This window comes from Chaetodon trifascialis, chromosome 4 (assembly GCF_039877785.1).
Source record: "Chaetodon trifascialis isolate fChaTrf1 chromosome 4, fChaTrf1.hap1, whole genome shotgun sequence".
Classification (NCBI taxonomy): domain Eukaryota; kingdom Metazoa; phylum Chordata; class Actinopteri; order Chaetodontiformes; family Chaetodontidae; genus Chaetodon; species Chaetodon trifascialis.
The window spans coordinates 11,426,642-11,442,912 of NC_092059.1; the positions used below are offsets into that span (position 1 = coordinate 11,426,642).

General features: G+C 42.4%; 1 protein-coding gene across 1 annotated transcript in view; it reads right to left on the bottom strand.

Annotated features, from left to right (window-relative positions):
- The window catches only part of agbl4 (AGBL carboxypeptidase 4), a 265,737-nt gene that overhangs the window by 235,190 nt on the left and 14,276 nt on the right, over positions 1 to 16,271 (bottom strand). The window contains exon 3 of the mRNA XM_070961390.1: positions 8,997 to 9,121. Coding sequence (XP_070817491.1) covers positions 8,997 to 9,121 — 125 coding nt within the window. The remainder of the gene's footprint in view (positions 1 to 8,996; positions 9,122 to 16,271) is intronic.

Sequence of the window (16,271 nt, forward strand, 5' to 3'; positions counted from 1 at the left end):
ATGTTTTATACAGTCAATGATTGTGACATAAAAAAAGAAGCTCTGATAGAAGCCCAGCCTGAAGTGAGACAAAGATCACAGACATAACGATGTGGTTTTTCAGATTTAAATCCAACTACCCCATGATCCCAAATGTATATCATGTCTTATCAAATTTTTATTAGCTACAGAAAGGGATGTTATGGCAGTGCCCTGTGAACACTAAATGAAAGCTACAGCTTTTCATTGATGTGGTGTCAGTCACCGTGCAGTATGGAATGGATCTTTAAGCCTCTAGCCTAAAGGGTACAGTAGGCACTGTGATGCTACAGTAGTGATGCCACAAACACTGCCAGCCTGCCAACAAACAGAAAAGGTAGACTGTATTCTCTCTTTACTGAAGAAATGTCTCAACCACAAGCTATGGCAAATACAGCTGATAAAACATTCTGTGAAGATTTACAGTAGAAACAATGTCATCAACAGCAACGAGAGAATTCCACTCCTTTACTGGGTGCCTCTTTCTCACAACCACAGTGTATTTGTGTGATAATAATACTTGCTACCACTTATCTGAATACTGCTGGTAAACTTTGACACTGATAGATAGATAGATAGATAGATAGATAGATAGATAGATAGATAGATAGATAGATAGATAGATAGATAGATAGATAGATAGATAGATAGATAGATAGATAGATAGATAGATAGATAGATAGATAGATAGATAGATAGATAGATCATGGAAAAGAAGGACAATGTACTACAACATTGCAGGCATTCTCATCAGATGGTGCATATTAGAATAGTAGCTCGTCAGCAGCCTCCCAAAACAATAAAACAGCAGTCGACAGACAGCTTAGCCCATCAGCACACTGTTAAATTACAACCATCAGCACCCCCTCCCCCCCTCTGGATCTAAACTCTCATCTCTAGCACCAGGAGAACAATCTGCAGAGTAATTAGCCTCCACCAACAGACAGTTACAGAGAGAAGGAGGACGTTTGGCTTGATTAAATTATTAAACCACACAAACAAAAAACAAAAGCAGCATCAAAGAGGCACTGCGGCTCTCCTTCAAAGCTCCTCGCTGTTCCCTAAATACAGAATACAGAGAACGTGTTCTCCCAAGCCACTAGTTGGCATAATTAGCTAAATGCGTGCATTTGAGTGTGTGTTTGTGTGTGTGTGTTTGCTGTGATTGGACCCATTCCTCCGACTGCTATCTAAAATAACCAAGTGGTTAACGACAACATGATGCCAGGGAGCCCCCCCCCACCCCCACCCCAACTTACACACACATCACACGCGTCTCCACACATACACATTAAACAATAGTCTAATTACAACATTTATAACTCCCCCATGCCTCCTGCGTCTCTCCAACCCCCAACCCACAAATCTGTGAATCTGGAATTGAATTTAGCCCAAGTTGAGGGCTGCGCTGGCATGAAAAGACTATTTGATTAGAACGGCAGTTGTTTCATTTGTGGTGCAGCAGATTGCAGAGCCTCTCTATCCGGTGTGCAATCTGTATTCATTACTCGGTGTAAAAGGATGATCCATGTCCTGACACCAGGCTCATCATTTCATGCAGATGCACAGCAGCTCCACGAGGCCCTTTCCGAGCCACCATACCATGCCTCCCCCTGAAACCGCAGCAATCTTTCCTGTCGTCTTTTGCTGTTTCCTCAGTCCTCAATGCTAGTATCTTATCCTTGTCTCTCGCGAGGACTTCTTAGCCTGAGATGAGAAAAGCTGTGACAATAGCTGTCAGGTTAGATATTCATACAAAAAACAAAAAAATAATTCAAAGCAAATAAATGGCAGAATATTACACATTCCCACACTGCTGATGTAAATCAGCCATGTTAAATTAATGAACAAAATATTTGGAACACGTTCCATAAACTGTACCAGTATTAAAGGTACACCCTTTCTCTCTTTCCCTCTGTCTTCCTCCTTTCTTTCCTGGCTGCATTCACTATCCTAACCCCTTGCTTTTTATTCCATGCTCTGGCTTGCAACCCTGCTCTCTCTATTCGGGGACTGCAAAGGCCTGCTGGCCTCCTGCCACCACCAGCCTCCAATTCAAAACTATCAAAAGACACACAGGCACAAACTGCAAGGCATTTGGGCCCTTTATTTCCGTGTATGAATTAGTTCCATGTAGGATTTTCAGATGTAGCATTTGCACTTGTGTGCGTGTACAAGTGGAGGTTAATTTATTTGGTGCCTTTAAGTGTATGTTGATGCATTAATCTAATATAAGCAGGTGCTGTGATTGGGACTAAAGGCAGGGACAGACAGCTCCATTTTCATTCAGGCACATGGCATAAGGTGCAGATTTATACCAGCAGACTATTTTCCCAAAGTGTAGCGTCTTTCTTTCCTTCTCTTCCTCTTCAGTATTTTGGTGACTGACTGTGAACTGTAGCGAGCAAAGCGACGGAGTAAGGGGAGTGTCACTGTCAATCTTGCGGCAGACTGCAGTTTCACAACAGACTGTGATTTTAAGATTGACTGAATGCTGCTGCAACTTTACTAATCATGAAACAAGAAAACTAAAACAGTCTGCACACAACATCCTACTGATCCGTTTCCTTGTCTGCACAAAAACGCCAAAAGTTCACCAACGCTCTCTTTGCGCACTTGACTGCTCTTTGCACTCTGCGCCTTGATTCGCGAAATTAGTGCCTAGAGTCCAATTTAGCAGCATCTCAATCTGCCATACTGCTGGGCTCCGAATGGATGGACCACTGATTACTGGCCTGATGGGCACACACACCAACCCATCTACAGATGTTCCCATGCCAAACATGTCACAAACCACAAGCTGTTTCATGGCATTGCACACAAAAACAAAAAGAGGTCCCAAACTTTCATATGCTAATTCAACTACAGGTGTTTTTACTTTTGTATTTTGTCTAAAGACAGCTCTAAGAGACAACTGTGACAGATCAAGAGGAAAAACTGTAGGCGTATGTATTGTATTTTTAACCCTACAAGTCCCTGGAAATGGAGCTAAGAGTCTCTGCTGTTTGAATAAAGTGAATCCAAATGCGTAGTAAAAAGTGTGTCTGCTTTATTTCAAAACATGCCCTTAAGCTCTGTGCCTCCTTTTTAAAGTGAATCAAGCTAAAAATAAGGCAATGAATTTTGATAAGGAACCTTGCGTCAGCAGAGATAACCCAGGGAAAACTCATTTTGCTATCAGGGAGATGATTTGAAAATTCATTCTGTGCTGTTGCCATATCCTTTTGTCCATGTCATTATGAAGTGATCTGGGGAGCATCAGCTTTGACAATAAGGAAGGATGCCTTAGTTCGCCTTAACAGAACGAGGTCACTCGCGATACCCTATGCTCCCTGACACAACTGTCTGATGTCTTGTATGTCTCTCAAAACCAGTCTTTCCACAACTTCTTCCCGGGGTTTGAAACTTGGATCCTAAACTTTCTGGGCCTATGTGGTGTGTTTGAAGTGAAATAATCCCTTTGGCAGAGTCACACAGAAGCCAATGTCTCTCCTTTGGAGGCTGTAGAGAGGGGAAGCTTAAAAAATGAACTTTCAAAGAAGAAGAAGACCACAAGCAAAGGATACATGCCTATCTACCTTGTGCCATATGCTGCAGAGGCAGAGGGGAAAGAAAAGGCAATGCAAAGAACTAAAAATGACATGGCCAGCCTGTGTGTGGAGTCTTTTAGACAGACAGGGCAGGGAGACAAGCAGACCTGTTGAAAAGCATGTAAGTGAGTTTGTGTGTGTGAGTTTGACAGTGTGTGTCTTTGTGAGTCTGCATGAGCACTTGCCTGTGTTTCTTGTTGACAGTATGGGTAGACCTGATAAAAGAGCCTATGGACGAGTGGGAGTCTAATCCTAGAGCTATATATCCAGCAAGCCCTCCCATATGCACACCCAGTGTGGTCCTGCTACGAGAAACTGCCACCAACCAGCTGTCTGCAGTGCACAGTCACGGCCACGCTACGCCAGCAATGATTAGCCCACGTTCATCCAATGGTGCCCGCTAGAGACCCGCCTGTCGTCTCCTCCCTCTGTCACCGCTGAAGGACATCACAACACAGACATGACGGTGGAGAGATGCAAGGAGTACAGAGAGAAGGAAGGATGAGACACAGACACAGACAAGGGCAGAGTGGAGTGTCCTGAGACACTTCTGCAAACCTGAGAAGACCAAGAGGAGCAGGGGTGAAGTTCAATGTGCTGATCCACACAGACGTGGCTGGGACAGGCTCTCTCTACACCAGAACACTGTCCAGAGCTGATGAAGCAGTGAGCTCAGATAAGAACCTCTATTATACAGGCTGGCATTGATGTCACACACCACAACCCGCTGCAGACTTCCCAGAATTGCCGCCAACATGCTCTATTTAGGATGGGAGGGAAATGTATTGCTTACATGAACTAGTCATTTATCGTAAATACACCACTGCCCTTCCTCCTCCTCCTCAACCCTCTCTTCCTGCCTCTGTGTCTTGTGGATGGAAAAAATAAATCAATGTGCATCACATCCATTACCCTGCTCTTGCACTGCTCTCTCCCCATCTCTCTGTCTCTCACTCATTCTCCTTGACTTACTGCTTTAGCATAAGACATCAGAATATTAACAATGTATCTTTCAAAGTGATATAGTAAATTGCGCATTTAGAAAATTACACATTGTACGGGATGTTTGAAGGCCTTTTAAACCCAATTAGGCATTATGACATGTGATATCTGAGAATTAATATTGTGCTCATTTATAGAGCCTGTTCTAGCCCAATCATATTCTGTGGAAAACAGAAAAGCTGCATAAAAGTAGGACTGGTTGATTAGCGTCACCAAGATATCATCCATAATGGTTCCATGATGGTGTTAACATCCTATTTAATGTTTAACTTAATGTGCCATCCAATTTATCCCCCACGACAAATTGCATAACATCACTTCTGATGAATTTAAATAGGTGAGCATTGTCTGAAAGAGTAAAGTGATGATGGCTCTTCAGGGATTCTAGGTAACACATGGCCTATTCTGCTTCAGTTCGTCCTCTTTCCAGATTATGGAGAGTAACCGCCCTGCACTGTGCTTTCCCTGGACAAGTGAGGCTTACAAATCACCCCTGCTGCAGTTGGAGGAGTTGAAGGCGCTCGGCACAAGGTTTTACTGCCTGTCTTCTATGAATGGCTCCCTGAAGGCTCCTATGATAATAGCTCACAGCCGTGCCCTTCACGGAGCCTGACATCAAGCACACCCCTACAGCAGAATGGAATGGCATATCAACTTACCCAATGGAGTGTCATATCAACTCATCCACTGGTTCTGGTCATAACATAGGCAGAAGATGAAATGAAATAGTGCTGGCTTGAAATTCACTCAGTTTGGACATTGGACAGAAAACTTTTTTTAAAGGATCCACATTAAGGAACTCTTGTAATTTTCTTGAAAGTAAATAAGACAGCAAAATATTCCTGGAGTCCGTACATGAATGATGACTAATTCCACAATAGCTAAACTTCGACATGCTGGAAGAATTCATATTTGTTCACAGCAAACCAATAACTGGAGGGTCACCAAGAAAGATCGACCAGATTATGCATTTATATTTCCAAAGGCAAGATTAGCAGCTAAAACTATGAAAAAAGTGCACCACAAATGTGACTGAACATTATCGTATGAGTCCATATTACGGTTGTAAACAAACAAGTCATTTTCTTCTCTCCTCTTCTTTACCTATTTCACCTTCCTCTATACAGATAAATGAAGTGGAAACTACTGATAAAAAACCTTGTCATCAATGCCAGTTTCTGACATCTATGATGTATTTGGGTAAAGGCCCCACAGTCAATCCAAACATTTGTGCCAAAGAAGCTCTAGACTCACAGCCCTCCCTCCATAGACCTGGGAAACACTACTGCACAACATTTGTTGGGTAATGCTGAAATGATTCAACACTTAATACATTAGTCAATGACAGTTGCTACAACTAATTGTAAGAGTGTACCAAGACTACCGCCACACTAACAGCTCTGTGTGGCTGCACTGCACTGTGGTGTTTTTAGCTCAAAGCCAATGTTAGCATGCTAACACGCATATCATATTCACTGTTTTAGTTGAGAGTGTTAGCAGGATAGCATTTGCTAATTAGCACAAAACACAAAGTACAGCTGGGGCTGATAGGATTGCCATTGATTTTGCAGGCATTCAAACAGTAAAATTAAGTCGTGACTTTTTGTTGTCATTGTATCATCAGTAAAACTGAGCAAAACACAGACTTGGTCACATACAAACTTAGCATTCAAAACACAGACATGGTGGCTGGGTCCACTTTCATGCCAAAACAGACACCAAAATTGCACTGAGCCACCAGATGTTTGTCTCCCTGTGGGCCAGTAGAGATTAAGACCAATTATTCTGCATAAGTATTTTTTGCCAGACATTTTCCTGAAGAAAATATCCAAAACCAAGCAAAACTTCAAATAATGTCACACGGTCCCGGTCATTGCAACCAACATAACCAGAATCGGTGTGGGCTTTTTGAGGTAAGTGCGTGGTTCGAAAAACACAAAAAAGAAAGGACATACAAAAAAGAGACATTCATCCATCCAGCCATCCATCATAACCGGTGCTACGGTGAAGCCAATTTCCACAAAGCTGCTAAGCTGATTGAGGCAGACCAAATCTGTTTCACCAGCTTACATTCCTTCAAAATGGCCATCTCACTTCCAATATCACGGGCTTTTACTGTTCCCCATTCCCCTGGCTCAGGCTGAGAGTTAGCAAGGCTTAGCTGGATGAAACACTCCAACAGCCCAGTTCTCCCCTGGAACCCACTGATATCTCTATAGCACAGCCTCTCCCCACATAGCTACACTTAGTTGGTTTATTTACTCATACTATTATTCTTTGTTTAATGTCTGTTTTTTTTTTTTTGTTTCAAATCCTTACAATATTACAACCATTAGGATGTAAACAAAAGATTTATGCGAATTCTGACCAAGCCAGGCACACAATCTAATCACAGCACACACACACACACACACAACCACACACACCTTGGCAAAATGCACAGGCAGCACTTAACCACAACACCTTCTACTGGAGTAGATTAAATTCACACAAGGCCTCTTTGAAGAAGGAAATTGGACAGATAAGAAACAGATTTCTATGAAAGAAGCTTGTGAAGGGGCCTATAGAGAGAAAGCGTGGAAGTGTGCACTGGAAATGGTCGTTCACCTGTTTTTGTCACTTGTAAGTTCGCATTTGCCACTGTACATATTGTGCTCATATTCATGATATTTATCAATCTTTTGCCATTTATTGTGTCACACTCCTCCCCTCGGTCACTCTCTCTCTGTCTCTCCCTCACACTTTCTCTGTCATTTTGCCACAACAGCAAATATCCTGTTGGCCCAGGCTGCAGGCTGCTGGTGCTGGTCTATCTGGCCCTGGGATCGATCCGGCTCCAAGCCGAGGCCTCCCATTCATCTCAGAGCCATAAAATGTGATTAGTGCTGACTACAGCACTGCAGGGAGATGGGCTGATAGGCCTGATAGCCTCAGATAGGCTGGGCTGGACACTCTACAGGAAGACAAGAGCAACAGCATGCTGTGGATTCATCCTCACCGTTTTCTGCCTTTTTTTTTTTCCTCATTTCTTTTTTCTCTATCGCCCTCTATTTGCTTTTTTCTCACTCTCATCTTTGTCAATCTTTCTCCCTCCCCCTCTCCCTTTCTATCTTACCTCCTTCTGTATTTTTATGGCTGTCTTCAGACTATCTTTCTCTAAAGTTTATCTCTCATTTTTGGTTTGCTTCATATCAAAGCATGACAAGCCTGCATGCACACAAATTACATAGCAGCACTCAAACTTAAATGTCAATATTGTCAGTTTTGCCTTCTTATCCCGCAAAGTTAGATTTAAATGGCAGAACTAGCCTCCATCCCCCTGAAACCACACTCACTGTACCCACATACAGTGTATCTCTGTGGCATGTGACCACCTCTGTCAGCCAATCACGGAGCTTGGTAGTGGCAGAATCAAGCTCAAAGGCTGTGACAAGAATTGAGGTAGGAAATAGAAGACTGCCTCAGTTCTGAGGAGAAACAACTTGGCGTTATGGGCACACATCTCTAACGCGCTGAAGCCTGTTAGAGGACATTCAGGGTAGGTATCGCTACAGTTTGTATGTACGGTGACTATGGACATCATGAAACCGTATTACACATAGGCATAGCATTATTTCATACAAGTAACACCTTCAGCTCACCATAGCCTTGTTGATATGCAGTAGCTTGCAAAAAACTTCTCCCAAACAATAATGTTCAGCAGGAAAGATATAATCTTGTGACATCAAAAAAATAAAAATTAAAAAGGGAACTTTAAATTGGCTCAATTTCTAGTATTTGTTACTGAGGTGGTCGATAAATAATAAATGTATTTTTTATGGACAAGAGGTAAGGATTAAGCATGAATTTCATTGTTATACTTAGAATTTTGTCACGCCAGCATCTCATGACACATCCATAGGATTGCCTTAAATGCAAGGTCAACAGGACATGCATATCTTTATCAAATTTGATTTGACTAAATATTGCTTCTTTATCCGTAATAGCAGACAAATGATACAAGTCATTAAATTTCTAATATATGTAAGTATCAGTATGGCATTTGCGTAATGACTGTGCCACCTTAAGTGTGCTTCTCATCCAGAGATGCAGTGGAGAAGATTCATGCATCAGTTAGATTTCTGTGTTTGGGGCTTTTAATACATTTGCTTAACTTGCACACCACCAGTTTTACTCATAACACGCCCTTATAAGGAAGGTTACATCCATGGCAGAAGGAAAGGGCTTAGGACTCCTGGCACTAACAGGACATTCTGCAGCACTGGTGTGAGGATTCACTGCACTTGGTAGTTATTGTTTCCAAGCACCAATTTAGCACAGTAGAAGTAGTAGTTTATTGACCAATATGGTCAATAATAACACTATATGAGACCAAAACATGCTGACCTGTGTCTCACGGACGTTCTCCACTGTGAAGTTGAACCACACTCTGAAGCGAGGGTTGCAGGTGTCAGGCCGGATGAAGAGGTCAAACTCAAACTCACTGATGTAGTCAACACGGCCAAGGTTCCCTGCAGAGACAGTGAAACAGCTTACATTAGCATTAAGTAAAAGTCAGCAGTGGATCATTTCTGTATTATTTACAGTCCACAATCAGTGGACTCAAACCATTACAAACAGATACACAATCACAAGACAAAACAATGTCTTGACACAGCCCCACTTCAAAGTGCAGCTTTCAAAGACTGAAGTGTTAAATCAATAGGTCAAAGTCAAGTATCTCTTAATTGTGCTTCATAGTTGTCTCCTGTCTGGTTTATCACTCTGTATCTGCACATTTTACTACATTGATACGTCTCTCAGACCAAAACAATGTCCACAGAGAGCAGTAAGTACGAGGAGAAGAAAGACCAACAGACTGGGATGTTCCAGCCATCCATATCTGACACACAGTATACTATCCACAGCGAAGAGATCCAGATGATCAGTGGAAGTATAATTAATCCAATGGGAACCAATTCCCCGCTTCCAATTCTCATAGCTGTCTATAAGATGACTGGGTGGTAGATGATTACATGACAGCATTCTAAATATAGGCCTTGTCTGTATCTTCTGATTCATATATCAGCACACAATGGAGACTCTTGTGGTGCCAGCACAAATTAATGACGTTCAGAGCAAAAAGATGGGGAAAAGAGTGAGAAGAGAGCGTTAGTCTTCTTGGAGCTGCGCAGAAAAATGACAAATTGACAGCTTATTTTAACCGAATGCTGTGCTTAACCCAATACACAAGACCAGTCAATTCTGTCATTTTAAATGATGAACTGAGATGCTGTATAAACCAGCAGCTGTACTAGACTTAAGTTCGCTGGCAAACTAAGCAGACCAAAAGGTTCAATGTCCGCCACAACTCTGCATTGGGGTACTGTTGACCACCTGTTGGCAAGTAGCACCATAGCAGCAGCATGTACACACAGACACAGCTGATTATAGACAGATGGGCTAACTACCACACTGTCAAAGTATATCCCTCTCCTTCTGCCATCGGACAGAGCTAATCCACTAGTCAGCTTGCAACACGCACACACACATAAAAAGAGTTTGCTCTCCTCCACTACTCACAGAAGTGCAATCATTAGTTTACATAGGGCTGCAGAAAACTACAAGGTGCTCTGAAACGTAAACAAGACCAGCGTTTCAGTTTAAACTTTTAGATTCAAAGAGGTATTTTCAACATTTACAACACAGCATGCCACAGGAACACACCAGCAGTGGGAAAGAAATTGCAAGAGGTTATCGTGTAACAATAAGCTGATGACTGATCCGTATTTACATTTGAATCCCATTCACCACCAGCCTCAGCAGCGACCGGTCTAATGGTGAGTGGCGTCTCATTCCAGCACACTGGTGCCTGGAAAAAACCCTCCCTGCAGACCTACCCTGACTGATTTGAAGCAAGTGCTTGAGCTATGCTGAAATATATAACTGCTGTACTCCATCTAGCCATTCATCTAAATTCTGCTAATTCTACATTCAAGGAGCATATACAACATAAATAAGGTCAGACTGACAGAAAGCAAGGCAGTCCGTATGTTGATGAACGACCTTTATGACGTCTACGTTACATGCGCTGAGGAAGAGTTAATCACGTCTGTCTTTCTGTCTGCACACGTGTTACTGCATGTCAGAAAATACATGTGAGAATAAACTCTCTTCTGTCAGTTTTGGACCCAACATCGTGAAAATAATACCACAATAAAAGTGTGAAATGAACTACATGACCTTCCCATTTAGCAGGCACATTTCAATGAGCAGCTCTCAGTGTGGAGATCTACATGTGCAAAACCTAAAAAAACGATGCTACAGATTTATCTCTTAAATTATAATCACTTAATTTATATAGTATTCAAGCATGGGAAATGTCTTACTGTTATGCTTACAGGAAAAACATTAATTCCAAAACATACAATTTCTTAAGCATTTATGATTTATGATGATCAATTTCAAGTCATCACTCATTTAGCCGTGACAGCCGTGAACCACAACATCTTGATATGAGAACTTTGTTGTGATATCATGACAAAGAGAGATGTGAGTTGATGACTGAGTTGCGGTCGTGCCCTGGTTTGTTTTGCACAGTGGCTGGCTAGTAATGGCAGGTGGGCAGGCAGGGACTAGCTCTTTGGCTGGTTGGCAATGTAATCCCAAGCCACTGAAAGCAGACAAAGCCAAGAGCAGGAGGAGGGTTGAACCAAACCCAGCTGCAGCTAGCAAGCGCTGACAAAGAGAGTGGATAGACAGGAGAGCAGCACCTGTTCCAGACAGAAGTGTCATCGAATTGATCATCTCTCATACCAACACACAGCTATTCACAGAGCTGACACCGCCAAATGCAGCCTATTAGACCAAGTTGATAATGGCCTCCAAAGGTCATCCCTCCAATCAGAGTCTTAATAATGCTATTCAATGACGACAACACAATCAAGTCTCTCAGGGCACTTTTAGTATTTATATGGGGGGTATTTTTTTTTAAGACTTAAAGACAGCAAATGCTTTTAAACCATTATCAGAAATCAATACATTGATTTGTGAATCTCTACTGTGAAAATCGTTATAGAACTTCACTACACAGTCAACTGCAAATACACTGGAAATGATGTTAATCAATCTTCCTCTCCTGCAGTCACACTATGAGTGAAGCTACTCTGTGACGTTTAACCGAAGGAAGGGGTGACGGGTTGCTACAAATGCTGTCAGAGACGATACAGAAACAAAATCTGTGACTGCAATTCACTTTGCTTTCAGTGCATTTTCACAAATCAAGGGATTTGCTGTCATCACTTAGAATGAAAGATTTTACAAAACATCATAGTAATTAAAAAAGGAAATCAGAAAAAATATGCAACGGCTGCTATAGCTGAGTGCACGGCGCACCCGTGTATTATTCATACAATTAAGAACGAATTGGGTGCAAATGAAGCCAATACACTGTGTTTGTCTTTGTCACCTCACAAGAATTCATCCACAACAGAATGCTTTAAAGTGTGACAAAAGATGACTAGAGGCTCTGCGTGAGGCCCTCTGGCTGCCCGCGGCTGCACTCACTGAGACAGTGAATGCTGACATGCACAGCCATCAGCAAAGAAACTGCTTGTGCAAGGGGGAGCTACGTATTTGAATTCACAGTAAACAAATGATATTCAATTTCTTGGTTTCTTTGGTGTTTCATCTAAAACTGAGAGAAAGGACATAAGAACAGCTACATGGGGGCCCCTCCATCACACAGATGTGTAGGCAGGCTAGCAAAGCTAAGCAACATTCGCAAAAGACCCACTCAAACCCTCCTCACATGGACTGGCAGGTACCAATGTTACTGGCCAAACATGTGGCACTAGAGGAGATAGAAACCAAACTAATACACGTCTGCTTCTGCTTGTGAATACTATAGCATGGGCAGCAGTAGACAGCAGCCATGGGCGAGTGGGTTATTGAGCCTGATGCTTGAAGGCCTGATGTGAGAGATGGCTGCAGCCTCAGTGTTAGAATTACATGTTCAGCCCGCGAAGCAGCAGGGATATGACACGCCATTGATCCCCGTTTTAATTTTATGGTGGCTACCTCCAGATTCAAACGCGTTGGTGGGCTGGTAGCCTGACCCTTTTAATCAATCCCATGTCATTAAGTATTTAACTAACATAAATGGCCAAGTGATTTTTCTGAAATGCCCTCTGAAAGTATTAAAGATGAACGAGATGAAGCAAAGATAAGTTATGTTGACTCTATATAATATTGAAAAGCGATGCAGGGTACACCAGATTTGTCGAGAATGATTTTTGGTTCTTTACAGAACAGACAGACTGTATTAGAGTAAGTGAAGCTAATGAACTACAGACTGAGAGAAGATGAGAAAGAGGAAAAAAGACACAATTTCTAGTCCTTGAGATCTCTTGCATAATTCCTCTTGAGTATCATTGCTCTCCATATTCTTCTTCAGTGGTGTCTTGGCATGTTATGTTGAATATCAATCTTTGTCCTTGAGGGAAAACTAGCGCAGCGTTTAGACATTAACAAATTGGTTTTCAACGAACAGCTTAGCTCTGCTGGTGCAGCCCAACAAAACACAATTGCTGGTTCTGAACAAGATTTTACACATGGCAGCCTCTCCTTGAGGAAAACCCTGAACAAAACCCTCTGCCTCTTTCTGTCTTTGTCTGTCTTTCTTTGAGTCTCCCGCTCCTTCTGTCTCTCTGTCTCTAACTCTCACGCTCCCATGAAAACAAATGAGAAAAAAAAAATAGCAAAAGGCAAAAACATTTTTCAAGAAAAGTGGAAATCACACAACACTATGTGTTTCTGCTGAAAACAAGTGTCTGTCTAAAATAGGGATGAAACCTGCATCATTACACAGGGCCATAGGCAAGTAAACAGGGCGCAAACATGAGGTGGCCAAGTGGACAGTCAGTCATTCACACACGGGCTCACAGACTATGTGTTTGTATGTGCGTGCGTGTGTGGTTGTGGGTGTGTGCGTGTGTGTGTATGAGAGAGAGAAAGAGAGAGCTGGAGAGGGAGCAGAAGAACCTGGCTAATGTAATCCCATTATGGAGGTACAAGAGGGAGCAGTCACAGTGCTCAGCCCACACAAAGGGGCCGGCCTGCAGCCTGTAGCTATCCACTGGATGGATGGTTTCTGCCATGCAGATGGATCATCGTACAGCAGCAGCAGGCCTGCCTGCCTCAGGCCTGAGGTGGAACTCACTCACACAACCAGCCATTAGAATGGTAATAGGCAGTTGTTTCAAAATGAAATAGACTGTGTGGTTACAGTGCTTCCTGCTTAGCAGACGTGTGGGCTGTCATGTCCTAAATCTTACATCTTTTCACACACAAGTTTAATCACTTAAATTCTCCGCGATATACAGCACAATTATTGGTGTAAGAATTAATGTTGCTTACAGCAATTAGTTTTGCTATAGCAAAATTAACAAGCCTCAGTGGAGATGCCTGCTGTGTAGTCAGTGCAGCCCAAAACACTCTCTGGGTATTACAAGTCTGAATTTACACTAGTAAACACCAACATTTATAGATGACCCCCCTCCCCGAAAACAACTCTCCCTGTCCACACATACACACGCACCCACATGCCTGATAATACATTCAATTTCTTTTGGCTGGCATAGGCAAGGCCACAACTGTGTTTAAGCACCAGACTAGAGATTAAAAGAGCGCTGTACTGCTGAGGGAGACCAGCCAGGCACCTTTTTAAACTTATTTTTTGCTGTGTTCCATTTCATTATTGGAAAACACATCAGTTTCCCCCCCGGCTGCTCTGCGGTGTGAGGAGGATTCCTGGACACAGAAGAGGGGGACTGATAAAGATAGAATTGATTCCAGCCAGCAGCAGCAGCAGCAGCCGTAGTGAAGGGGTCTCAGTTTAGACCTGCAGCTAAATGTCTGGTTTTTCCTCTGTCTCTCTCTCACTGTCTCTCTCCCCCTCATCTAAAGGCAAGTTGTCACCGAGGCAACATCAATCTCCTGCCTCATGACTTCTTAAAGCCTGCCTTCTCCCCTGATGCCTTATCACTTCATCTGCAGGCAAGATTAAAGAGGTCACCTCCAAGTTTCCACAATCTAACTACCTAACAGGTATACTAAACTGCAGTCTATCTTCTAAAACAGTTGAAAGGATGAGTTCAGCTTTTTTTCAAGGCAATCTTAAAGCAACAGTTCGGACATTTTGAAAAATAGGCTTATTGCAGAGACTTAGATGAGAAGACTTAAAGCATTCTTAAATCTGTGCAGTAAATATGAAGCTACAGCCATGGGACGACACAGCTAGTCTGGATCTGTCAAAAGATATCAAAATCCATCTATCAGCGCTTCTAAAGCTCATTAATGAACACATTATATCGTGTTTCTTTAATCTGTGCAGAAACCAAGGTGTAAAATCAACAAGTTGTGGTTTTACTTGGTGAGCTATTTCATGGCAGGGCGCAATGATTTCCTGGAGTCTCTGATGGTTGCCTGGCAACCTCAAGGCAATGGTAAGACACCTTTAGCACAATAACCACACGCCATATGTAAGTTGAAAGAGTTATGGATCGATGCATTTTATGCATCTTATTGACATATGTCCCATATGTGGTGTAAAGAGATTCCTTTGTAGCAGAACTATGTTGTGAAAAATAGCAGACATTCAAAAGGTCAAATGAAGCTAATATGAAGCTTCGGCAGTCTTCGAGTAGGTGGCTTCACTCTGGCAGTCGCATTTAGGTTTACTGATGGCGATTTGTCCCAGTAACAAACCCACATGCGACTGCTGGGACGTATCTCTCCATCATGGCTCATCAAGGAAAAACAGTCCACAGAAACACAAAGAGGGAATTCAGTACTAAACAGGGGGCAACTCAGAGATATACGAGAGCTGGGCAATATAAACAATGGAAGTGAGTGACACAGTCACAAACTGGGCTTGGTTAACATTACTTTAAGGTCAACATGAAAAAATAGGTGATGTATACCATTCAGTAACATGTCAAAAAAGACAAGAAATACCACAAACATCACCAAAGATAAAGTACGTATAGCACACGCCCTTACACTGCTGCCAGCAATTAGACCCATCCCCTGGAAGAACAAGTTGTGAGGAGAGAATACCTCAGAAACAAACCATTATATTACTGTGTTATAAAGTTTTGAATCCTTGCACTTCACTAAGAACATGTTCTGTTTAAAAACCACAGTCCTGACTGGATATTCTGCTGTCTGAATACAGAGACGCATTTTCATTTAAATCCAATACTTGAAATAATCTTGTCTGATGTCTTATGTAGCTGCACGCACGCACACAAACACACACACGCACGCACGCACGCACGCACACACACACACACACACACACACACACACACACACAATAAGTGCTTGTGTATTTGTAAACATTATGTGGAAATTGTTGTGAAAATAATCTTAATATACAACAAAACCAGGATAAGAGCAGACAATAAGAGGGGACAATAAGGGAAAAAATCATATTGTTATGAAACCATCTATGCTCCAGTGAGCTCCTCGTTTCAATATAGATGAAGAAAGCTGGGCCCGGGGACAGCAGTGAGATATGCAGGCAGCCCACACATATCTGATGATGTACAGGCCTGCCTGCACATTCTAAAGAGAACACATTTTCTGGCTAGCCTTTTATAATTGTATTTTTTTCCGTCC